This window comes from Arachis hypogaea, chromosome 6 (genome assembly GCF_003086295.3).
Source record: "Arachis hypogaea cultivar Tifrunner chromosome 6, arahy.Tifrunner.gnm2.J5K5, whole genome shotgun sequence".
NCBI lineage: Eukaryota > Viridiplantae > Streptophyta > Magnoliopsida > Fabales > Fabaceae > Arachis > Arachis hypogaea.
The window spans coordinates 12,232,992-12,260,785 of record NC_092041.1 but is presented as its reverse complement, the minus strand read 5'-3'; the positions used below and the strand labels follow the sequence as shown (position 1 = coordinate 12,260,785).

Below are 27,794 nucleotides of genomic sequence, written 5' to 3'. Positions count from 1 at the left end.
TCTTGTGATGATATTTTTGTAGAGGAACCTGCGACTTCTTTGAGCGGTGATAGTGGCTAATGGTTCTGCTTCTATCCACTTTGTGAAGTAATCTATTCCCACGATCAAGTATTTGACTTTGTGAAGTAATCCATTCCCCATTTTGCAAAAGGCCATGGAGAAGTGATACTAATGAGCTCTTCTGGGGGAGCCACGTGGAAATTTGCATGCATCTGACACGGTTGACACTTTTTCACAAATTCTGTGGCATCTTTTTGCAAGGTTGGCCAGTAGAATCCAGCTCGGATTACTTTTCTGGCTAGTGATCTTGCTCCGAGATGATTTCCGCAGATCCCGCTATGTACTTCCTCCAATACCTCGGCGGTTCTTGAGGTCGGTACGCACTTTAATAATGGTGTTGATATCCCCCTTCTGTAGAGGATATTTCTCACCAAGGTGTAATGTTGTGCTTCTCTTCGGATCTTTTTAGCTTCTTTCTCCTCTGTAGGGAGGATGTCGAATTTCATGTATTCGACTAAGGGGTTCATCCATCCGAGGTTTAAACCGACTACCTCAAGTACCTCTTGCTTATCTTCTGTTTTTGCTATCGAGGGCTCTTGGAGGGTTTCTTGGATCAGGCTTCTGTTGTTCCCTCCTGGTTTGGTACTTGCTAATTTGGATAGGGCATCCGCTCTGCTGTTTAGATGCCGAGTTATGTGTTTGATCTCGGTTTCTGCAAAGCGTCCAAGGTGCTCCAAAGTTTTATCCAAGTACCTCTTCATGTTAGGGTCCTTCGCCTGATATTCTCCGCTTATTTGGGAGGTCACCACCTGTGAGTCGCTGTATATCACTACTTTTGTAGCACCGACTTCTTCTGCCAACTTTAGTCCGGCGATCAAGGCTTCATATTCTGCCTGATTATTTGAAGCCGGAAATTCAAATTTTAAGGAAACCTCTATCTGGGTTCCTCTTTCATCTACTAACATTATGCCTGCGCCGCTCCCTGTTTTGTTGGAGGATCCGTCTACATAGAGTTCCCATGTAGTCGGTTTGTCCTCTTGATTCCCTGCATATTCTGCCACGAAGTCGGCGAGGCACTGGGCTTTAATTGCTGTCCGAGTTTCATATCTCAGATCGAACTCGGAGAGTTCTATTGCCCATTGAACCATTCTCCCTGCAATATCCGTCTTTTGGAGGATTTGCTTCATGGGTTGGTTTGTACGGACTCTTATTGTGTGAGTTTGAAAGTAAGGTCGTAGCCTTCGTGAGACTATTACTAAGGAGTAGGCAAAGTTTTCTAGTTTGTGGTACCTTAGTTCAGGGCCTTGTAGGACCTTACTGATGAAATAGACTGGGTGTTGTCCGACCTCATCTTCTTTTATCAGGGCCGACGAGACAGCCCTGTTTGCTACGGATAAGTACAGAACGAGGTCTTTTCCTGGTGCTGGTCGGGTTAGGATAGGAGGTTGGCTTAAAAACTTTTTGAACTCTTGGAACGCCTCCTCACATTCCGGAGTCCATTCGAATGGGCGTCCCTTTCTTAATAAGGAAAATAGTGGAAGGGATTTTAGTGCCGATCCTGCCAAAAATCTGGAGAGGGCTGCAAGTCAGCCATTGAGCTGCTGGACCTCTCTCAAACAAGTCGGACTTTTCATTTCTAGGATGGCTCTACATTTATCGGGATTGGCCTCAATCCCTCTTTGTGTTAGCATAAATCCTAGAAATTTTCCTGCTTCCACTGCGAAGGCGCATTTTGAAGGATTTAGTCTCATCCCATGCAACCTTATGGTGTCAAAGACTTGTGAGAGGTCGGATAAGAGGTCGACTTCTTTTTTGGTTTTTACTAGCATGTCGTCGACGTATACTTCCATTAGGCTCCCCAGGTGGGGGGGGGGAAACACTTTATTCATCAACCTTTGATATGTGGCTCCTGCATTCTTTAATCCGAATGGCATGACCACGTAGCAATAGTTGGCTCTGGGTGTGATGAATGATGTTTTCTCCTGGTCGGGCTCATACATCGGGATTTGATTATATCCCGAGTAGGCGTCCATGAATGACAAGTATTGGTACCCCGAGCTAGAGTCCACTAGGGTATCAATACTTGGTAGGGGATAAGGGTCCTTAGGACATGCCTTATTTAAGTCGGTATAGTCGACGCACATTCTCCATTTACCATTCTGTTTTTTGACTAGCACTACATTGGCTAGCCATGTTGGGTACTTGACCTCTCTAATAAAGCCGGCTTCCAGGAGCGCCTGTACTTGCTCTTCTACTATTAGGGCTCGTTCCGTGCCGAGCTTGCGTCTTCTTTGTTGTACAGGTCGGGACCCTGGATAGACCGAGAGTTTGTGGGACATGAGCTCGGGATCAATCCCAGGCATGTCAGAGGCCTTCCAGGCGAAGAGGTCGGAATTATCTCTTAGGAGCTCAGCCAGCCCTTGTTTTAGAGTTTCCCCTAGGTTGGCTCCTATGTAAGTATTTTTTCCTTCTTCTTTACCAATCTGTATCTCCTCGGTCTTTCCTCCCGGTTGTGGTCGCAGCTCTTCTCTGGCCCTTGCGCCACCGAGCTCTATTGTGTGAACTTCTCTGCCCTTTCCTCTCAGATTTAGGCTTTCGTTGTAACATTTTCTCGCCAATTTTTGATCTCCCCTCACCGTTGCTATTCCCGCTGAGGTCGGGAATTTCATGCAGAGGTGGGGAGTGGATACCACTGCTCCGAGCCGATTAAGGGTAGTTCTGCCGATTAAGGCATTATAAGCTGACCCCTCATCAATGACTATGAAGTCTATACTCAGAGTCTTTGATTTTTCCCCTTTTCCGAAAGTGGTGTGAAGGGGCAAAAATCCTAGTGGTTTTATTGGCGTGTCCCCTAATCCATATAGGGTGTCGGGATAGGCTCTTAACTCTTTCTCATCTAACCCTAGCTTGTCGAAAGCGGGCTTGAAAAGGATGTCTGCCGAGCTTCCTTGGTCTACTAGGGTTCTGTGGAGATGGGCATTGGCTAGGATCATAGTTTACCACTGGATCGTCGTGCCCAGGGATTATTCCTTGCCCATCTTCTTTTGTGAACGAAATAGTAGGGAGGTCGGGTGATTCTTCCCCGACTTGGTAGACTCTTTTGAGATGTCTTTTGCGAGAGGATTTAGTAAGCCCCCCTCCCGCAAATCCTCCTGAGATCATATGGATATGCCTCTCTGGAGTCTGCGGCGGTGGGTCTCTTCTATCCATATCCTCTCGCTTTCTCTTTCCATGGCTGTCCGACCTCTCTATGAGATATCTATCAAGCCGACCTTCTCTAGCCAGCTTTTCTATCACATTCTTGAGGTCGTAGCAGTCGTTTGTGGAGTGACCATATATTTTATGGTACTCGCAGTAATCGCTACGGCTCCCCCCTTTTTTATTTTTAATGGGTCTAGGGGGTGGCAGTCTTTCAGTGTTGCAAATCTCTCTGTATACATCCACTATATAAACTTTCAGGGGAGTATAAGAGTGATATTTTCTTGGCCTCTCGAGACCGAGTTCTTCCTTTTTCCTGGCTTCCCTTTCCTTCTCTTTAGTTGAGGGAGGGGGTCCAGGTCGCCAACTCCGGTCCCTTAATTTGGCATTTTCCTCCATATTGATGTACTTTTCAGCTCTTTCTTGTACATCACTTAGAGAAACGGGGTGTCTTTTAGATATGGACTGTGAGAAGGGACCTTCTCTGAGCCCATTGACTAGCCCCATTATGACTGCCTCTGTGGGCAGGTCTTGGATCTCCAAACATGCTTTGTTGAACCTTTCCATGTAGGCTCGTAAAGACTCTCCGACCTCCTGTTTTATTCTCAGGAGGCTCGGTGCATGTTTTACCTTGTCTTTCTGAATTGAGAACCTCATCAAAAACTTCCTTGAGAGGTCTTCAAAGCTGGTGATCGATCTCGGGGGAAGGCTATCGAACCACTTCATCGCTGCTTTCGACAAAGTGGTCGGGAAAGCTTTGCATCGCGTCGCGTCGGAGGCATCAGCTAGGTACATCCGACTTTTGAAGTTGCTCAGATGATGCTTAGGATCCGTGGTTCCATCGTAGAGGTCCATGTCCGGACTTTTGAAGTTTCTCGGAACTTTTGCCCTCATTATGTCCTCGCTGAAAGGATCCTCTCCACCCGAGAGTTGTTCTTCTTGTTCGTCGCGGGAGTTGTGACTCTTGAGGGAAGATTCTAGCTTTAAGAGTTTTCTTTCTAACTCTTTTCGCCGTTCCATCTCCTCTTTGAGGTACTTTTCAGTTTCCTTTTGCCTCTCCCGCTCTTGTTCTAATTGTTCCAGGCGGCTGTGGACTAACCCCATTAGTTCAGCCACGTGGGATGGTCCGCCTTTTTCTGATTCGCGCCCGTCTGAGGAATTTACCTTCGGGTTTTTTACCCCTGAGGTACCCTCTCTATGTTGATTGTTAACTTCCTGGTGTAGGGCTAGGTCCACATCGTTATTACCCGTGTCCAGATTCTCTTGTTCGGAATCTGTTTCCACATGGCCTTCTTCGTGGGATCTGTCCGCCATCAATGGATGATCTCTCGGGTCCCCGGCAACGGCGCCAATGTTACAGTGGGTAACCGTAGATTGTCTGAATGGATGGCGTTGGCTGGCCCAAATGTGTGAAGGAGGAGGTTTCCGTGTGAGTATGCAACTCGGGAGACTCCGTCCGACTTGTGTTCGTAAGTGAATGGGGGGTGGTACCTGCAAAGACACTCCGATGCCTAAGTTAGCAAGAGTGTGAGCAGGTCTAGAGAGTATTGGGCTTAGAGATACCTGAGGGGTGTCAGTGTATTTATAGTGGTGAGCCAATAACCACCGTTGGAGTAGTGTCGTATCTTTAGGGTGTTAACCGCCCCATTATCTTGGGGAGGTTAAGATATGGCTTTATGAAGCGGTTAGAGAGATTTCAGGGGCGGTTACTCATTTGAATGAGTGTTTACCTGCCAGCTAATCTCATGTCCGACTTCTTTAGAGCAATTCGTGGCTGATACCGACTTCTTACGAGAAGGTCGGTACTTAGCTAGGCTTAATCCTTCAGATTAGGCCTTTTATTTGGACCTGGGCCTTTGATATTGGGCCAGGGTATGAACAAATAGGTTAGCTATTATTATGTTTGATATACAATTTTGTGTATCAACGTTGATTCTACAACAGTTGCTTGCTTGTTCCCCGTTGTTGGTTCACGATGATGTACAATTTTGTTAGGTGGTAACTCATTGTTTGCATGTGTAGGTTTTTGGTGAGGAGGTGATTATTAAAGGCTATCTGATATGATTTTTTTTAAGAGTAATGTTATACATTTAAATCTTTTTATAAATTAAATACAATAAAATTAAACAATAAGACTTTGAGTAATGTTATTTATAATTAATTTTTATTGATATTAGACCAACTTAATTAAATTTAATTAATAAAAACACTTGGATAGTTGGATGTGTAGTATTATTTTTTTGAAAAAATATAGGGAGACAATAAATTTAGTGAACAATGCAGTTATACACAGTGACGGATCCAGAAAATTTTGTAAGCGGGAGCAAAATATACATAATATGATAATAATTTTTATAATTATACTTTGTTATTATAAAATATAATTAGTCTTTAAATTATCTAATCAATAAATTAAAATATTAAAATAATAATTTAAATAATAATATATAATTTAAAATTTCAATTTTTTAGGTTTTATATTTTAAAAAGATTAAATAATCTTTTCATTGTCAATACAATCAAATGTCTTTCTTTTTATATATGTCGTTAAATAATTATTTAAAAATTTATCTCTCATACGATTACGAAATCGATTCTTTATAATATTCATATTTAAATTTTTTTTTTCAACTGATGTTATCCAGAAAAAATTAAAGTTAACTTAAAAAAAACATTAATGAATAAATAGTATTATTTTGATTTATTATTATTTATTATTATTATTATTATTATTATTATTATTATTATTATTATTATTATTATTATTATTATTATATTTCTTTATTTAACCATTTTTATTTAATAGTTAATATAAGATTAATATTTTTATTAGTCATTTTTAATTTAATATTAAAATTAGTTTAATAAGATAATTTATTTAATTTGAAATAAATTTAATAAAATATTAGACTGAATTCTATTGATTATTAAATATTTAGATTAAATGGATATATTATTTGTTAAATATTAAAAGATTTTTTTGTCACTTTTAATAAATATAATATTTATTAGTTATTTTTATCACAATTTTTAAATTATTTAACGATTATTTTGTCTGCGTCTAAATTTTTTATATATCAAATTAGTAGTTACCTCTATTTTAAAAAATAATCAAATATATATAATATATATACACAGCATAACAGTACTATTCACTGAGTATACAAACATATTTTTCAAATTTTAAATTTATTTATTAGTCACAATTATAAAATAACAAATCTATAATTATTTTACTCTTTTTTCTTTAAATGTTATTGTAACAAATTCATTTGAATTTTGAATTGTTATTTATTTTTTTATCATTGAAATTAATAAGTGAAATTCACTTATAGTGGGGCCAAATTTGATTATATAATGGAGACAAATAAATTTTTTACTATGTATTAATTAACAAATTTTTAAATTCTACTGGGGCACTTGCCCCCACTCCTTTCAACATGAATCCGTTCCTCGTTATACATATATTAACCTCCCTTCTTCACTTGTAATTTCCGTGATTTTTGTAGGAGTATAGTGTGTTTTTATTTTATTGGGCCAATTTTAAAGTTCATTGTTCACATTGTTTATGAAAGTTATTGTCTACTTAACAAAATCGTTATTTTTTTGGTAAAGTATATTTTTTATCCTAAAGTTTGGCAAAAGTTTCAAAAGCATCCATAAATTTTATTTTGTTTCAATTTTGTCCTAAAAGTTTTCAATTTACATCAAATATACCTTCAACGGCTAAATTTTCAAAAAATTTAAGACCAATCTAACAATAATATATAAAAATTATACTTGATTTGCTTACGTTGAGAGTTGTTCTTATAAAATTGTTGTTAAATCGATTTTAAATTTTTTGAAAAATTAGTCGTCAGGGATATATTCAATACAAATCAAAAACTTTTAAACTAAATTTAAAATAAAATAAAACTTAGAGATATTTTTAAAATTTTTGTGGAACAAAAACTATATTTTACTTTTATTTTTTTTAATTAACTTTCAGAAAAAGACAGTTGTAATTAGCAGTTAGCATACTATTGTTCTTCATATCACCTATCAAAACTGTCTCGAGCATTCGGAAATTCAGAGGTCTAAGGTTTTTCATTTTATAAATAAGATACAAGAACTATCACTGCTGAGAGTGACATTACATGGTTGCTTTTGCAAGGGCAATGGTTATTTGTTTTTTGACTTTTTTTTTTTTTCATTTTGGTTAGGAGGGAGAGTTAATAGTTGGAAGTTGGAACATGGCAAGAAGAGTAACGGTGTTTTGGTAACTCTTGGTTTCTACTTTGTAGAGTTGTGTAAAGTTATAACGATGTATTTTTTGCAGGTCTTTAATATTTATAATTTTTATATGATGTCGAGATGGTTTTTTTTTTTTTTTTAAATCAAATGATGGAGTTTCTAAAATTATGACTTAAATATAGAAGATTGCGAGACAGACAATTTTAGTATTCTGTAAAAAATTCATCTGCTATAAAAAATATTCACAAAATAAAAACTGGTTCTAAATTTCTAATAGCCAAAAGTAATTTCTATATGCACAAAGTATGAGTAAAATGCACATATGTAATACAAAATTTTATTTATATATCAACTCAGTTACTAATATACTTATATATAATTATAAGTATTATTTAATTTATTTTGAATATAAATTTATATTTTAATATATATTTTATATTAATAATTAATTTTAATATTTAATTTTAATATATACGCAACATAAATCTATGGACAATTTACGTATATAAATTGAATGGACGAATTGTTTATCCAAATATAACAATACAAATTTTATTATTTATGTGTCCTGAAACAAGTTTATATAATCCGTAAAATTCTCACACGTTTTATAAATTGTATATAAAAAGCCTCCCACGATTTATGAAAGAATCAAATTATAAGAAAACCGTGGTTCCCTGTCATGGTGGATGTAAAAAATATAGGATTACATATTTGTTGGCGGTATTTTTTAAGATTGTAAAATGAAAATAAATAAGAGAGGGGAGCTATTAGCACTTTTATTATAGTAATTTGTTTGGAGATTATTATTATTATTATTATTGTTATTATTATTATTGTTAGAGAAAATATAAAACAAAGATAAGAAATAAAAAATGTAAAATTTCAACGATGAATAAAGAATATATATTCAAGCTGTATGTTTATATTAATTTTTTTATATTATATTTAATCATATTAATATTGCAAGTATAATAAGGAGTATATAAAATTTTAATTATAAAAAAAAATAAAAAATATATATGCTCAAGCTGTATGTTTATACTATTTTTTATATTATAGTTAATCATATTAATATTGCAAGTATGATGATATCATGTACTTCTCATCATACTTGCAATATTAATATGATTAACTATAATATAAAAAAATATAAACATACAGCTTTAGCATATAAATTCTTTATCCATAATTAAAATTTCACATTTTTTATTTTTTATCTTTGTTTTATATTTTTTCTAACAATAATAATAATAATAATAATAATAATAATAATAATAATAATAATAATCTCCAAACAAATCACTATAATAAAAGTATTAATAGCTCTCCTCTCTTATGTATTTTTGTTTTACATTCCTAAAGATACCACCAACAAATATATAATTCTATATTTTTTACATTTAAGATATTATATAACTAAGGTACATATATAACATGCACAAAATTTTGACACAAATTTATAACAGTTAATGTGTGCTTGTCTCTTGTTCATAAACCATTGTAGGGTCAGAAGTTTTTGTTTAATACGATCTCTTCATAAACCGTAAGAGGCGGGCACGATTTATGCTCAAGCTTCCTTCTTCATAATCCGTGGCAGGAACCACAATTTCTCTATAATTTAATTTTTTCATAAATTGTGGGAGACTTTCACAGTTTATATATAATTTATAAAACATGAAAAAATTCTACGAATTACATAAACTTATTTCAAGACACATAAATAATAAAATTTATATTGTTGCATTTGAATAAATAATTCGTTCATTTAATTTATATACGTAAAGTGTCCTAAATCTATATGATACAAAGAGTAAATGAATAATATAAAAAAAAATTGGGGGAGAGAGAGAAATACTCAACAAGAGATTTCATATGGTTTTTCTTTTATTTTGGTCAAGAGAGATTTCATATGGTTAAATCGGAACAAATGATTTATTGGGCTGGTCAAAATACATCCAGCTATTTTAAAAAAAAATATATAATATAAAATAATAAATTTGTAACATGTGATTTTTGAATTTAAAAAAAAATAAAAATAAAAATAATTAAAATTATAATAAAACATCGTTTTTGTCTTTAATGTTTGGGGTAAATTCTAAAGTTGCTTTTAATGTTTCAATTGTCCTATTTAAGTGCCTAAGGTTTTAAAATTGACTCAATGTTGTCTTGCCGTTAAGAATTCGTTAACAGAATTGACTGCAGAACAAAATTGAGACTATTTTAAAATGTTAGGGACTTAAATAGAACAAAAACATTAGGAACAAAAATGATATATAAAAATAAATTTTAATTTAATTTTATCTTTCAATAATATTAATTTTTTACTATACATAGTATTCAATTATTTTTTAATTACATCTAAATAAATTACACTTAATCACATTACTTTCATTTTAAATAAATTTATTTTTTTATAATTTTAAAGAATTTTGATACATTAGAGATAAAAGGTATCATTTATATTTTATTATATATATATATATTATTTTTTTCTGTTCTACAGATTTATATACTAGTCATTTTACAAACATTTCATAATAACTAAAAATCTTTAAGAGTAAAATTATATAAAAAAATTAATTTATTTAAAATGAAAGTAATATGATTAAGTGTAATTTACTTAGATGTGATTAAAAAATAATTGAATACTATGTATAGTAAAAAAATTGATATTATTAAAGGATAAAATTAAAATTTATTTCTATATATCATTTTTGTCCCCAACGTTTTCATCCTATTTAAGTCCCTAACGTTTCAAAATCGTCTCAATTTTATTCTGCCGTCAATTCCGTTAACGGATCCCTACCAGCAGGACAACATTGAGTCGGTTTTAAAATATTAGGGAGGACGATTGAAACGTTAGAGACAATTTTAGGACTTACCCCAAACGTTGAGGACAAAAACGATACTTCACTCAAAGATTACATCCTGAAATTTCTATAAAATTGCAAAATATTCTTTCTGTTTTTATAAAAATTCCTATACTTTCGTAAAATCACAAAAATGATAATATTTTTAACAATCACGCATTGTGGCCCCACATAATTTTTTTGGCCTTCTTAAAGAATCAAAATTAAATTTCTTTCTCATTCTATACTTATAAACAATGAACAATTATGAGAATGGCCATGATATTATGGTGGATGTTACAATACTCTCTAAATGTTTGGAATTTTGAAACTCCTTTACATTATTAATATTGTAATGTGTATTTGGCACAGTATTCTAACACATATTCTATTAATAGAGTTTTTATTATATATTGATAACACCATCCAACAATTAATGCCAACAAATTATTTTTTTTTTAAATTAATACTAACATAAAATTATACTTTTAAATAAAAATCATAAAATAATCATAAAATATTAATATCCCATCTTTACTTATTGAGCAACAATTTTTTTTAAATTAGTGTTTTATTAGTGTTAATTTGTTTATTGAAATAAAATTTAAAAATTATTGTTTCCATAACAATTTTTTTATTTTTATCTTTTAAGATTTATTTTGTTTTAGAATTTCATAAACTCATTACAGTAGATCTTACTAATATATTTTTATTTTTATTTAATATAATTTTGTTCACATAATTTAAAATTTAAAATTATAAAATTTTTAAATTAAAATTTAAATAAATATAATTTAATTAATAACTTAATTTAATTTAATAAAAATAAACGTATTCCTATTATTATATTTATATGATTAATTATATTTATTCGATTTAAAAAAAATAATTATTTAAAATTATTAATTATAAATTAAAAAATTAATATACTCATATTATTTTTAGTACAATTACGTTTATAATACTCTCTAATAGTTTGGTGAATCAACAGTATATAAAGTTTTTAATTATTTAATGAATTAATACTCCATATATTTTTATTTTTAAATTAGTTTTTTGCAATTAAAATTTCTCTTATTTTCTTTATATTTATTTTACCTCTTCTGTTTGAAATTAAAAAATTCTTTATATTTATTTTATCTCATAGCTCCCTTTTTCAAATTTCACTTCTAACCAAATCTATCACTGCTATTTACCACTGTCACCGGTGTCTTGTTCAACGTTATATGTCCTTCATCATTTTCTATTCTTCTATTCTTGATATGTTTTTAAACTATCTTCAATTTTTGTCTCTATTTTAATTGTTCCGGTATTCTATTTTAAAATAGTGTAAGAAATCAATTGAAAACTTTTAAACTATAAATACTTAACTACAAATTTAGTAAAATTATAAAAGCTGACAAAGTGATTTAACCTTAAAATGAATACTAAATAATGTATTTGGATCTATTAATTAAAACCAAATACAAATTTCTTCTTTTAAATTAATAAAACAGCCTTGATTATATAACTAGTATTTTTGTCATTTTAAAATGATCTAAAAATGTATCGTAATTTTTTAAAATTAAATTTAAATTTTAACATTATAATTTAATTAAAAAACAATAATCTTAAAAGGATATTTTAATCTTTTTAAGATTAATTTTAAATAGTATATTTTCATTTTTTTAATATTTAGGACAAATTCTAATTTTTAAAGTATTTGAAAAGACCATTAATATTAAATAAATATTTTAGACTTTTAAATTTTAATGTTATTCTTTAAAAAGAGTACTTCTATCGTTTTAAAATATAATATAAATTTTTAATTTTTAAAATAATTAAATAACTCTAATCTTAAAAAAACATTTTACTATTTTTGTCTTTTTAAATTTTATTACAAATTTATTTTAATTTTTTTGAAATTAAATTAAATTTTCTGTTACTTTTAAATGATATTTTAATCTTTTCATATTAATTCTAAAAAAATACTCGTCTTTTTATTTTTTTTATAATTTTATAATAATCTAATATCAGATCAAAATAATAATGGCCCAGATTTTTTTTATCGCACAAAATCATGAAAAACTCCTAGCCCAAATTAATTTGTTTTTAGTATACTAGTCCATTAGCCCAACACAAAAATAAATGCAAATAATAATGATAAAAACAAATAAAATACAACTTTATTACTTATTTTGTTTATGGAGTTTCGATACTCCAAAAATTGTAAGGAGCATTTAATCGGGTCCCTGATATCATTTGTACTCTTGGAAGTTGTTATCCATATTGAATATTTGGAAGCAATGAGATTCATGAATAATAACTAAAGCCTCTCTTAGCAACTAGCAAATTTAATAGCTTCATACTCTCTCTCACTTATATGGATAATATAAGTGATAACAACGACATGCTTGCAAGAGAGGGAAAGTGTTTAGCTTGAAGAGGAAAAAGGCAATTATTGGAAGCAGAGAAAGATGACCTCCTATTTTATTTATCTTGATTTCTGAAAAAAGACATGTCAACTCTGTTACTACTAATTTATGAGCCTTAAAGATCTGACATAACTTCATTCAGGATTAACTCAAAGGATTGCTCAATATAAGAGTTAATTAAACCTTGCTGGATTATTCTGTTATCCTCTGTTGATCTTATTGTCCTGTTCCTTAGCATGGTTTATCATCCTCCACAGTTTCTACTACAATGACATTGCACCTTTCCCCATCTGGCTGGTTGGTTTTTAAACCTAAAAAACTCATTAGGTTCTTGATTTGACACCACATCGCCCAAATTGAACAGGAACATGATTATCATGACAATCATATTGCTAAAACCAAGAACATAAATTATGCAGACATGTAACACAACCACAACCACCTGGTAGTTGACCAGTAACAAATTTTCACCGCTCACAACTTACATTTCAACCACCAAAGTTGATCATCATAACACAATGCATAAAAAAACATAAACAAATGCTACAATTTTTATTTTGATTTTTTACATATCTCTCAATCTGAGTCAAATTTAAGTTTTATCATTGGTCAACAAATTACTCCACATACAAAAAAAAAGGCTAGAAAATAAACAAAGCCTTTTCCTCTTCTAAGAATGTTGGGGGTGTTAAGTTAAATTGAAGCATAATAATTATAATGATGCCCCTATGGTCCATGGACCAATTCCCCGGTAGTTGGCCAACGCATACCACACGAGCATCATAAAAACATACACAAAAACAGTGTCAACTATTGGCCAAAGACCAAATACTAGAAAATTTTTGTGTGATTTTTGTGGTTTATTAAGGTACACACGTACTGTGACATCACAACAGAGCGTGGTAGGAACATTCCATGTTGTGAATGATCTCCTCATGAATCTGCAAACGCAAGCAAAGACTTTTCCTTTTTCTTCCCCTTGGTTTTCTTTTTTGATTTCCCATTACAAATATGTAACCTTTATATTGATTCATGCCCCAATGGGTGGTGGGGGTGGCAGCTATGATTATTGATTACACACTCACCACTATTATTATTTTATATTATATATAAAACAAAATGTGACATATGTTGTCTTTGTTAACATACTTTACTTGACTTTCTTGCCCTTAAACATTCTAGTTCTACGGTTCTACCCTTCAATCTTTCTCTCTCTTCTTTTCTCTACTTTCTTTTGGGCAAGTCATCAACCTCTCAATTTTCTTGGTGGTGGTGCTTATTCTCTCTCTTTCTCTTTCCTACTAAGTCTTCTTCAGGGGGTAGTTTAGTGTCATAATTGTGGAATGTAAGCTTTACTCATTGTTTCATGTGAAACCTCTTCATGGTTGCTGAAACCCCATTCATTACTCTCCAAAAAACTTTCATTCATTCTCATTCATGGGATATTTACCCCTTCTCTGTTTCACAATTTAATGCTCCTTCATGGTAACGGTTGTGGTTCCTCAATTATAGCATTTGGAAAGGGGAATAACACTCTTGCAGGAAGACTCAGTTTTTTTTTTAGGTTCTTCTCTCTTTAGCAAAATCAGGATCTAGCTGCTGTTTTTTGGGTTGGTTTTTTCTTCTAGCTTCTGGAGTCTTCCAATGGAGACAGATAACAACAGTGAGTCAAAGTCAAAGAAGATGGAAGACTATGAGGTGATAGAGCAAATTGGAAGAGGAGCATTTGGTTCTGCTTTTCTGGTTCTTCACAAGTCTGAGAAGAAGAGGTGCGAACACACAAAAGCCACTGTTTATCTTTTTGTTTTTCTTCAAACAATGCAGTATGAACACTTAGAGAAGGATGAAGATCGTTTTCTCAGTGAAAAATTGGACAACCCCATGAACAAAAATTCAATCTTTTCTTCGAGTTCGGTTGTTTTTTCCTGTAGCTATGATGTGAACTGCCAAACCATGCAACATGAAGGGAAGGAGATTGATTTTTATTTATATAATGGACAACCCAAAATAAAGTTTCATTTTTTTAACTCCCCCTTGTTTCTATTTTCAGATTTTGGTATTTTTAATTGTTAGAATTATGTGAGAAACTGTACCAATTCAGTAGCAGTTAGGTTGTGAAGTCCAATTTGTTATCCATTTTTTTTTCATGGTTTCTTCAATGGCTGGTAGATATGTGCTGAAAAAGATTCGCTTGGCAAAGCAAACTGAGAAGTTCAAAATTACAGCACACCAAGAGGTTGGTCTAACAAATCTTTTCCACCTGATGCATACATGTAATTGTTTTTGTTATAATTTTATTTTAATATGGATTCTAAACTTAATTTGCCTAATTAATTGCACATACAATTCTTTTTCTCCAAATATACCTTTGTTTAATAGTATCATTCAATCTATTTATACTTTACAGCCACAATTTTTAAGTGTTTGCTAGATGATATGTACACAAGTCATGCCAATTTAAATATTCTTTTGGGCTTCTTAGTATCACTATATTTCTCTTCATTAATGTCTATGAACATGCCATAGCTTTTTATGCTTATGTCTTGCTAATGCTACACATGAACCAGTCATCTGAGTATATAGTTATGTAGGTGCTCTGCTGCTCATCATTTTTCAAAGAGTTAACCAAACTTCAAGAGAAGAGAATACTTTTTTCGTGAGTATTATCATTATGCTCACGAAACGTTGAACACCATATGATATGTCATTTTCGTTTAGAGCCAATTGCCATTTTAAGATAGTATTTCCATAAGCATAGGACTTTATTCTTAATAAGTATGAACAGATTCTATCCTAAGAGATTGTATTAAGCTAATTGTGTGATACTTTTTGTCTACTTGCATAAAAATGACACAGTCCATTGTTATGTTACAGATGAATCTGATTGCAAAACTAAATAACCCATATATTGTGGAATACAAAGATGCTTGGGTGGAGAAGGTAGGAACACTTTATACAGATGAAATATTAAGTTTGAAGATTTATTGATATCGTGCACAACTTGTTTCTGATGTTTATCTTCAAACGGACTTGTTTCTAATATTTTTATTTATGATTTGTAGGAGGACCATATATGCATTGTTACTGGCTACTGTGAAGGAGGTGACATGTAAGTAATGATGTGATATCTACATTTAAAATTTTAAATTATTAACATAAAAGCTTTTGCGATTAAGTAGGGATCCAAGAATGGTTTCATAATAACTCTTAGAACATCCTTTCAGGTGCAAGCATACTAGACTTCTAATGTGAACATTAGACTAACTACTATGTTTGAGTGAAATTATACTGAATTTTAGACTGAACTTTTTTCATGGGATCAAAATGCTTTAGTGAATCTAGTTATTCCGGAATGGAGGTGAGTAGTATTGACTATTGAGTGTTAGACTTAGTCATTCTAATTCCATGATTATGATTAAATATTAACATAATTCTTGACCTAAAAAGTTGAGATGTTAGGAAGGATTTAAAACCTAATCTAGGAAATGAACCCTGTTGATTGATGCTGAACTTTCAACAAGAACTAGCTTAAGAACAAATCTATCTATATTTTAAGTTCACAACATTGACAATCTTAATCACACTATAATATTGAAAGAATTTTTTGGTCTAATATATTTTGAAAGATAGGTGAAACATCAATAGTGACTAAGTCCTAATAATGGACCACTGCATTCTTTGTGGAGCAGGGCTGAGTACATAAAGAAATCGCGCGGATCATTTTTCCCTGAGGAGGTATTTAATTAAGTTAATATACTATTCCTTAGTGTTACCTTATCTGGATATTCCTTACCCACTCTGGTCTTGAATGCTCTCCTACAGAAGGTCTGCAAATGGCTCACTCAATTGTTGATAGCTGTGGACTACTTGCACTCTAATCGTGTGATCCATAGAGATCTTAAGGTATCATTTCTTCCCTTATCCCGATTAAAGAAATTTGTCATCTGATGTTTACATTAATGCAACTCCTCCTGGTTTCAGTGTTCCAACATATTCCTCACAAAAGACAATAACATTCGGCTTGGTATGAAGCTTGATCCCTTAAAAGCTCATAACTTTTGGCTTTTACTATGTTGTCCAAATAAATGTATTTATATTGCATGGATCATACAGGTGACTTTGGTCTTGCGAAACGGCTTAATCCAGAAGATCTTGCTTCCTCGGTATTGTTTATATGTTTAATGTTTTCACATTTCTCTAATGCCTTCCTCTAGAAACTTGCTTGTTCTTTATGCTTTTTAGCCTAATATGCTTTAAGTTTGTTAACCAATGTTAAAGATGCTTTACTAAATCTGCTGAAGTGATGTCTGTTTATCAATTGAGCCCTTCTTATATCGTTTCGTAGATTGTTGGAACTCCAAATTATATGTGCCCTGAGCTTCTAGCTGATATACCTTATGGTTATAAATCTGACATGTGGTCGCTCGGTAAGGATCATGGACGCCTTATTCTTATTGACAAAGCCGTATGATATCTGACCTTCTCTAAGAATGATACATCTTTTTATATAAAGGTTGCTGCATGTTTGAGATTGCTGGACACCAACCAGCATTTCGTGCTCCGGTAAGCACTTGAACTGTCTACTTGAATTTAATTTTATTAGTCGAAATGTAGTCTCCAATAATATGACACTTGAGATTAAATGAATGAAACAGGACATGGCTGGACTTATTAATAAAATTAACAGATCCTCCATTTCTCCATTGCCAATTATTTATTCTTCCACACTGTAAGTAACTACTTCAAACCAGTATCAGTCACACTGTTGTAACTTGTAATGATAATTAATATCATGCACTTTTGATCAATTATTTAAATATTTTTCATTAAAGAGAATATGAAATCATTCAAGCCAAGCAAGCCTTTTCATTATAATGATAACATTTGAAAGCCGACTTGCATGCAACAGGAAACAACTTATTAAGAGCATGCTGAGGAAAAACCCAGAACATAGACCAACAGTGAGTTTCATCTTTAAAGCTAGTCTTGTGTTATAATTTGGATGGAACCAGTGATTTTATTCTGATTTTGCTTCTTTGTTACCAGGCTGCCGAATTGTTACGCCATCCTCTTTTACAGCCTTATGTTCTCCGCTGTCAAAACGCATCATCCAATTTTCTTCCAGTATACCCCATAGTTAACTCAAAGGATAAAACAAAAAGATCTAAAAAATCTAGTGGTGGCAAGGACCAGAGGGACAAAGACACAACATCACCAAATTATTTGGAAAGGATTCATCCGATTGAGGGAAATGGACACTTACAGCCGAGGAATCTTCCAAGTGAGGGAGAGCTAACAGCTTCAACAAGTGCAGAAGACAACCTCGAGAACCGGATGGTTGATCTTACAAGCTATATAGTGGAATCTTCTACTAGTATTAGTGGCTCAAAAGATGGATCAACAACATCAGAATCAACTATTTGTAGTGTGTGTAGGGACCCTGACTTTAAAACTAGGCCTGCAAAGGAAACTGCAAATATTGAAATCACTTCAAAGAGTACACAAGATTCTGTGCATCAAGATCATGAATTTGCTGCTGAACTTCTTCAAAACTTAGAAGGGATTGACATAAATGCTGTTACAACACTAGTTGAAGATGCTTTTTCGGATGACGGTGCTAACAATGCTGAAGCAGATAGAGAAGATGCCAAACTTGAAGACTCAAGGAAATCGGCTTCCAGTGCTGAAGCACAGAGAGAAGATGCCAAACTTGTGGACTCCATGAAATCAACAACTTCCAGTGCAGGCACCAGCAGCACTGGTAAAGATAAGTCTATTGATGAGGAAAGGTTGTTGCCGATTCTGCATCCTGTTAAGGTTGAATGTGACACCAAATCCGGAACCAGCTTGAAGGAAATCGAAAATCCTGATGCATCGAAGGAAGGCTCACAATTGAACTACTTGTCATCTGAAAGTAATGATACTCCTCCAGTCAAGGATGAATGCTCCATGCATAAAGATGAAAATGCCAATGCAGTTGATCAGACACTGAATGGCATTTCGTTAAGCACTTCGACAATCAGCGACGAAACAACGAAGTCAGAGTTGGATAGTCCTTCCCAGCAAAGGGCTGAGGCTCTTGAATCTCTGCTTGAGTTATGTGCTCAGCTACTCAAGCAAGATAAGCTCGAAGAGCTTGCGGCTGTGCTAAGACCGTTCGGAAAAGAAGCTGTCTCATCCAGAGAAACAGCAATATGGCTGACAAAGAGCCTTATATCAGCACAGAAGTTTAATCCTGAAAGCTAGTTCCATGAGTGGCTCTTACCACTAATTTATACATTATTGTAAGAAAATATGTATTTTTTTTCTCCAGATTTCAAGAGTTTGATCCTTTGAGACTGCTGCTTGATTGAAGATTGTAGCCCGGAAGATGGCATCTCACATATTGTTTTCTTGGTTAATATAGTAAATGAAATATTTATTTTTGTTTACTGGGATCTGCACTTTGAAACTGTGACTGGTAGAAAATGTTCTGCAAACTCAGCAAAGAAAGAAAATTTTGTGCAGATTGTCCTCCAATGTTTCATTCAACAAATGTATATACACCAATGTTTCTGTACAAGTTTCTAAGCATATTTTTCTAAGTGCATATTACTCTTCAGACACATACTCATTGGAACAAGCTAAAAAGAGACAACAGAGAGGCACCAACCATGGAGCCAACAAGGGGGAAAGGTGTCCAAGGCCTCGCTGCTCGGTCCGGGAGCCCGAGCAGGAATCTCTGTCAAGGTATAGAAGCCCATGCCAAACTCAAGGACGTGGACGGTGCATGTGAGATTTTTCGCGGATTTGCGGCGATAACTTGTTGATGAAGTAACTGGTTTAATGTTTCTTACTGTTGATAAGTGTATTTTGACTATTTCACCCTTACTTTCCATTCCTACTATTTTTGCTTATTACATATGGATGGATGTTTAGTAACATAAATTTAGCTTCAAAATCAGTTCAAATTCAATCAAAACAACGAACAATTAACCACCTTTCTTTTGTTTCTGAAAAAAAAAAAAAAGTGCCTCTAGTGTGGAAAAATAAAAGCTTTAGGTGTTGGGTATTAGTTATATATTGAAAGCTTGAAGAGTTAGTTTATTTGAGAATAAAGTTGAGATATCAGATATTATATTCACCAAAACTCACATTAAAGTTGTTTTATAATATTTATATTCATGTTAAATCGGATTAATGGAAAAAAAAAAACACCAACTTTCTTTTTGTAAACAAATTGCAGAATGCATCTGCTTTAATCGGGATACACATAATATAACTTCAACATCCTCATAATATTATGAATTAAGAAAGAAAACAAAATACACTTCAACATCAAAATGATGTCTCTATTTGATTACTCTTTTTGGTTCATGCAATTTTCAATACAAATTCCCTTCAATAAAAGCACTTAAAATTTACTGGTCACCACACTTTTTTTTTTTACCTACCTTTATCATTGATTCTGATTTTTGACATACATAGTTCAATCATCATTCAAAATACTTAATTCTGTCTTTTTCTTTTTTTATTTTTATTCTTTAAATATTTCTTGTTACATCTATCAGGTAGGTTTGTTTTTAGAAACTAAAACTAGAGATTGGGACTCAGTATTGTATTTGGTAGTTAGAGATTGAAACTAAAATTTCAGTTTTCGAATACAAAATTTCAGTTCTTTTAGAACCTCTGGAAAATAAGGACATAGGAGATTGAAATTTTTGAAAATAAAGACTAAAATTTTAATAATATTTTTTTTAAAATATACTGTCATTTAACTTTTCAAATTTCAAATCTACCCCTCAATCTCCATATTTATCTTAAACTAAACATAATAGTAAGACATAACTCAGTTCAATATATTTTATACCAAATACAATATAAAAACTTATTTTAGTCTTTTATCTCTCACTCTCCCAGTCTCAATCTTCCTTCTAAATGCAGCTTAATAGAATAGTAGTCAAGAAAATACAAAATAATCCTTGGTTGTGCATGAATGACATTTGACCATCATTCTATTATCCCATCATCTCTTTAGCAAGCAACAAAGACATCACATTTGCATCATAATAGACTTAGCCTTTTCTCAAAGACTAAGCACCGTTGCTATGTCAATCATGCTTGAAATTGATTTCTCACCATCCTCAATCTTACATGTTTTTAAAATATATTTAATATATGCTAAAAAAAGGAAAAAACTTTATAATTATAAAAGCTTTTTAAGTATACATGTAGATTAATTAAAGTTTCAGAATCATACAAATATTCTCCTTTGGTCAACTTAATGTGATTTATATCTTAATAATAGATAAAACAATTCTTTTTAAGAAATTAATAGCATGCTAATAAGATTTGATTGGTCTGTAGTAGGGTCTCAAAATCCTTGATCCAAAAGGGATAGTAACATTATGAATTTGATTAATGCTAATAAAATGTACCACTTACCAGCTTGACATGAATGACCTTCTAACACACCCCTCCTCCAAAAATTTCTATATAAACTTCCAACTCTTGACTTTATCATTGGACAATTCAATTCCAACATCACCAATACAATCTTAATTTTTCCAGGTTCTTTCTTCATAACTTTGTTTTAGTAACAAATATTTTTTTTTGTGTAAGGAAAAAATAATGGCAACAAAATATGGTTTCTTTGGAGCTCAATTTCTCATGGCAGTGATGATTGTGGCCTTGTTTTGTGTGACCAAATCTGTGGCACAAGATTCAGAGATTGCACCTACATCTCAATTGCAGGCTGGATCTGGGCTTTCTTTGCCTCTCTCTGGGCTTGCATTGGGCTTTTCTTTGTTGGCTTCCCTTTTTGCATTAATATGATGCCATGAAACTGGCAAAAAAAAAAATCATAGAAGAAATACTTGCATGTCTTTTGAACATATTTAATGCGTATTATGTATTAAGAACATTTATTATTACTTATTGTTATTTTTTTATAGAATTTTTAAGAGTATAATAAATAAAAATGATGAGTGGCCACAAATGTTCTTCAAATACGCATTAAGTATGATCTAAAAGCATGTAACTATTTGAATCATTGTTGAAGTTTGCCACATGATTGCTTGGGATAATAACATATTTTTTCTTTTTATTTTTGTTTTTACTTTAGAATAACGGTTGAGTTATTTTTGTGTGATTCCAATAGATTGAATTTGTAAAATCAGTCACTTGATACATTTATGATTTATCAGATTTGGTTGTCTATATTATATCCTGTATGTTCTTCTATGTTTTTTTTTCTGTATTATAAATGATTAGCTGTATGATAAGAGGCACAGGTATATAATTTGCACTAGAATGATTCTGTTTCTTTTTAATGATTTATTAAATCCTTCAGTAGTGTGACTATATTGTAGTCCAATTCAGCAAAGGGGATTGTTCATGGTTTCTTTCAAATAATAGTTTATCAAATAAACAACAGTAAAATAACATACGATTAGGACTATCATGGAATAGGATTAAACATAATGTATATATAATTTCAGTCAAAATAACTAATATATGCAGATTGAGTTAACAAGAACAATCATTCATAAAAATCTTTTTTTTTTTTTCCTTTTACTGGAAAGAAAATCATGTTAAATCACCTAATTATATAATATTTAGTATATGAGTTGGACTGTCTAAAATGGGCTCTACTGTGGCCCTACTTTTCAAAATGGACTGAGCCCTTATAATATAATATTGGGCCTACTAAGGGCTGATGATGTTGATAAAAGGATATTTAATTCACTACTAAAATCGAATAAATTACCATTTATAGTTTTATACTCATGAAAGATATAAATACTGACAAATATACTAATGTAAGAATAAAACGACAATTGTAATCATCAAAGATGGCCTCCGTGTGCCAAGAGTACTCGAACTTGGGTTATGCAATTGATCCGTTAGGATACTCTTGACACACGGAACGTGGTTACAATTGTCGTTTTATTCTTATATGGGTATATTTGTCAGTATCAATATCTTTCATGGTACAAATAATAACTTATTCACTAAAATTCAAGAACCGATGAATTAGTCCTTAGTCTATCAAGTTAGAGGATATCGTGAAAAATAAAAATAAAAAATTCAATTTTAATTAGTCTAGTGGTTAACTCACTTCCGAGTTGGTCGAGTAGTCGGTTCACTTGTATGCTTAAACAAATATCGAAAATTCGAATTTCGCTTTGTGCACGCAACAATTTATTAGCCAGTAATAAACCCTTAAATGAAATTTTAATCCTCGACGAATTAATCTTTGACATGCAGAGTTAGAGATATCGTAAAAAAAATTTATTTTTTATACAACATGAAGCTTGCAGTGCTAATAATATTGCCAAAATTTATAACATAGACTACTATGTACCAAACTCAAAATATTTATAATATACATAGTGTATACTCTTTACAAAATTAGAATGTAGGTGTATATATATATGTATAGGCAGTGTAGTGAATAACATATAGAGCCCAGAAAAGCACATGAAACTGCAATCTCTGTATCTATATATTGTTCTACAGCCTTTGAAAGTCTGCACAGAAATACAAATTCAAATGGCTGTTCAGAATTTCAGATCATATTAGATAACGGCAGCACAATGCAAGCATCAGAAACCACATCAAAGTAGGGACACAATGTTTTCTATCACAAACAAATGAATAACCTCAATCTCTCAGAATTAGCAGAAATCTTTCTCATTGAAAACATCAATTTAATTTCTATTTACTTTCAGATATCCAATTATATATATGTTATTATATTAACAAAAATATTTTCAAACAAATAAAATCCAATTGAATATATAGTATAGTAGAATTGTACATGATCAGATAATTTAACCTAAATTATAGTATAGAAAATTCTTATTACATAGTAAAATTATAGAATTCTTTTACACTGTTTATATACAGTAATTAAGACTTGGAAAGAAAATTTTTATCAAAAAAAGAAAATGTTCCCAATGACTTTAAAGTCCCAAAAAAAATACCATGAGACATGTGACACACGGGGCTCACATGCAGAGGTTATTGGTTTTAGGCCACAGTCCCATGTGCCTTTGTACAATGTGAAATTTAATTAATTAATTAATTAATAGTGAAAAAAAATGAAAAATAAGATCCATGAATAATTGTTGCAAAAGAATCCAAGTGCAATTGCATGATCACACAACAATTTCCCAATGCCAAGCCAATTTAGGCAAACACCTCCTCCCCCAATTTCCTAAATCTGCATTTATGAATTTGTCACATAAATTCCCTAGACATCCCCACTGGAATTCAGTTAATGTCAGGGATGGGATTCAAATTATATTTAATATCGATGAACACTAATTTTTTATTTTATAATGGAATATATTTAATGTATATTCTAAAAATATTTGTTTAGTTTCACACAGTGTCTCTTATTTTAACATGTTAAAAATTAATTCGTCATAAATTAAATTTCATTTAAATGTTTATTGTTAATTAGTAAATAATTTTGCATATGTAAAATAAGATTCGAACTCCGGATAGTTTATTCTTTCTCTAGTAATAATAAAGAGTAAGGACAGAGACACTTTTAGGAGATTGAAAATCTATAATTACTTGCTTTTAAGATTTTGAATAATTTTATACATCGCCAAATATAAATAAATAGTTATTCATCTTTATTTTCTAAATCTCATACTCCTTATTGTCTAGATATATTAATTTTTTTAATGAATTCCAAAAAAAAAACAACAATTATGTTAAAAAGAAAGGAGTAATAAAAATATATTCTAAAAACATATAAAGCTGTGTGCTTAAATTCACTTTTTTATATATATATTTTCCCACATATATAAGGAGGGAGGGGAGAAAAATGATGAAAAGTAGAGGCTTTAATTTGATTGGTGGTGTAAGATTTATTGATAGGGTATGGGAAAGAAAGAGAGAGAGAGATAATAATAAGGACACCATCCTTGAGTCGCGGAGAGAGGAAGTGAAAGCAAAAAAAGAAAGACATAAAAAAAGTGAGTTCATCCCACTCAAAGAGGGTTAAAGAAGATAAATGATGCAAAACTTGTACCTTTCTTTGTTTTTTATCTCTTATTGTGTCTAACACACACCAATCTCTTCTTAGCACAACAATAGATCCTTGCGTAATTTTTAAACTACGGTTAAGGTTGTACTTGTACTTGTATTTTTTTAGGTGAAACTCAAGTGGAGTCGACTTCAAGTGAAGTTGATATCGAGAGTCGTTAGATGAAAATTTAGTCAAATCAGTCAAATCATCTAACAGCTCTTAGTTATTGATCAACTTCACGTGAAGTCGACTGCATCTCAATTTTTCCTTTTTTTTTTAAATAAAAATGTCAATACAGTAAGGTGAAACAATTAAAGTAAATAGAATATATAGAGTTATTAGTCAAACAAATACAAATTAATTTAAAGTCATCTTTCGCGTTATCATTAACAACTAAAAATCAAGATCAATTCATTTTTTGTAACTTTTAATCAACTTGTTGATAACTTTTAAAATACTAATTTCTAAATTTTTAAAAATTCTGTGATTCCTTTCTAATAAAAAACGAACTATTAAATTAATTATTTTATATATTATTTTATGTATTTTTAATATAAATTTTATATTTTAATATAAATTTTATACGAATATATAATTAATTTGGTAACTAATTGAGACAATAATCTAAAATAAATTTAATTTAATTTAATTTGGTGCCGTCTAGTTATAACATATATATAATTATATATTTATTGTATTTAATATTATCTATAAACATGATGCATTGGTTAGGAGAGGGTGGGCATTATTGGGGAGGTGTCTTGTCTTGTCTTTTCTAGGTTAAATTTAATGCAAGGTACAAAACTAAAGAACTCAAACAAAAGAAAGAAAAATAATTAATAGAATCTGAAATGTGAAAATATGACTTTAATTTCATTAAATCAATTAGGAATTTAGGACGATATATCTAGAAGTGGAAGAACTACTACCTAGTCTACCCTGAAAGTCCAAGTGATAGATTTTAGATTTGAATGTGGAGAATTATTCACAATAAGAAGTATCACCCGACACAACACTGAGCAAGTGAGGAATAACATGAACAAGTTAGGTCATTGGTATGGGTTTTGCTGCTCAAAATGTTAATAAGGAAAATTCAGGACCCCCCAAACTTTAAAACATAGAAAAGGGAAGTGATCATAGGGAATTTTTCTTTTCTTTCAAAAACACTATTTAATTTCCTTCAAATACATATAAATGTGAAGACAATAGAGATGATAAAAACATTTCTACCATCAGATCCCTTTAACGATAGATTTCAATTATCAAATACATATGTTATAACAAAAATATTATGTATATACTAAAAATTAACAAATCAATCATTATAAATTTATATATAAATACATGTATTATTTAATTCGTTTTTAATAAATATTTTATACGAATAATTGATTTAGTAGTTGATTTTTTTACACATAATATTGTTTGTTGAGTTAAGAAATTAACTAAATTAATTAGTGATGACAAACATTATTTTTGGGCAAAATAAATAATTGGTGTTGATTAATTGTATTTATTTTCACTAATTGTTTATTGTTGCAGGCCAAAATTTCAATAACCCAAATGGAATAAAAAGCAATTAGTAAGGATGATTGGGTTGAAAGCAAAAATCAAAAGCCCAAGAAAAAGCAAAAAGATAGAAGCCAAAGAAATCAGATGACATTCAAGGGAAAGTTGTTCTTTGCCCTATTCTGTTTCACATCTACGGTCACAAGTGATACTTGGGGACCAAGTAGTTTTTCAATGGCTAAGATCAAGTTGACCATGAGAAGAATTCTATGGTTACTGCATTGTGGCTTTCGGTCAAGATGAGGAAGTCAGAGGAAAGTTTCTACTCTGGAGATTAAGGTGAAAAAGTGAAGCTGTGGGTTGGTGAAGCTCAAGGCTCAAGGTGACCTTGGAAGAAGAACCCAACAACATGCAAGGAGATAAAAGAGGTTTGCTGGAAGAAGAACCCAACAACATGCAAGGAGATAAAAGAGGTTTGCTGTTCATTCAGAAACCAAGGAGAGAAAAACCAGAGTGTGAGAACAGTGTTCTAAAGTTCCTCTACTTGGATAATGCTTACTTTCAAAGAAGCATTCGGCCAATACTGAAGAACTGTATCTGAGGTTTGTGAATCTGGTTTTGTACATAGCAAAGAGGCTGCTGATGAAGTCAATCTCCTTCATGTTTTTACTGATTGTAATGTACTTTTCCAAGTTTATCTTTTTGTAATTTCTTGTGAGAAAAGGCATAGTGAGAAAGCTCAAGTAAAAGCCATGAGTGGAAAAAGGTTGAGTGATACACTTGAGAGAAAAGCCTAGAGTTATTTTTCTGATTTCTTTAGGTTAGCTAAGTGTCTTGTATCTTGTACCTGTTTGGTATCCCTTTCTTAGTTGGGTTAGCACTAAGAATGAAAATGTAGGAGTTAGCATAGCCAATGTCAAGTTAGGATAGAACTTGAGTGTGAAATTGGTGTATGTAATTCTGTTAACTATAGTGAAATTCTTTCATAATTGTGGAGGAGACTGGATGTAGGTTGCATAGCACAAGGCAACCGAACCAAGATACATGCTGGTGTTCATTTTTCTCTTCTCTGCTGAGTTCTGTTTTCTGATATTCATGAGACAAAAATATATTGTCTCATAAATTTCCGCTGCTGAGTTCAAACAGAATCAGAATTGTAATTTTGTTTAAAAAGGTCATAACAGCAACCAAAAAGGAAGGCATAGATTCAACTCCCCTTCTCTAAGCCTACCACAACCTTCAATTGGTATCAGAGCTGAGGTCTCAAGAATCAAGCTTAACCGCTTGGAGCAAAGATCCAATGGCAAACAATTTGGGTACAACCACAGTTGCTTACACCCTCACTGAAGGCCAGTCAAACAACTGGCCACCTTTCTTCAAAGGGAAGAACTACTCCTACTGGAAAGAAAGGATAAGGATCTTCATCCAATCCATTGACTACAACATATGGAAGATCGTTGTAAGCGGTCCAAAGATCCCAACAAAAATAAGTGCTGATGGAGTGGTGTTTCCAAAAGAAGAAGCTGAATGGAATGAAGATGATAAGAAGAAGATAGAGCTGAA

At 31.9% G+C, this 27,794-nt stretch overlaps 1 protein-coding gene across 1 annotated transcript; it reads left to right on the top strand.

The window, feature by feature from the left end:
* The first annotated feature begins 12,553 nt into the window (after positions 1-12,553).
* On the top strand, positions 12,554-19,259 carry LOC112696061 (serine/threonine-protein kinase Nek6). Its single transcript, XM_025748645.3, has 13 exons — positions 12,554-14,466; positions 14,867-14,933; positions 15,572-15,637; positions 15,760-15,806; positions 16,387-16,432; positions 16,520-16,600; positions 16,679-16,721; positions 16,811-16,860; positions 17,043-17,124; positions 17,211-17,260; positions 17,353-17,426; positions 17,607-17,658; positions 17,744-19,259. The coding sequence occupies exons 1-13, from the start codon at positions 14,342-14,344 to the stop codon at positions 18,941-18,943; spliced, it is 1,983 nt and encodes a 660-aa protein (XP_025604430.1). The 5' UTR covers positions 12,554-14,341; the 3' UTR covers positions 18,944-19,259.
* The last annotated feature ends 8,535 nt before the right edge of the window (positions 19,260-27,794 follow it).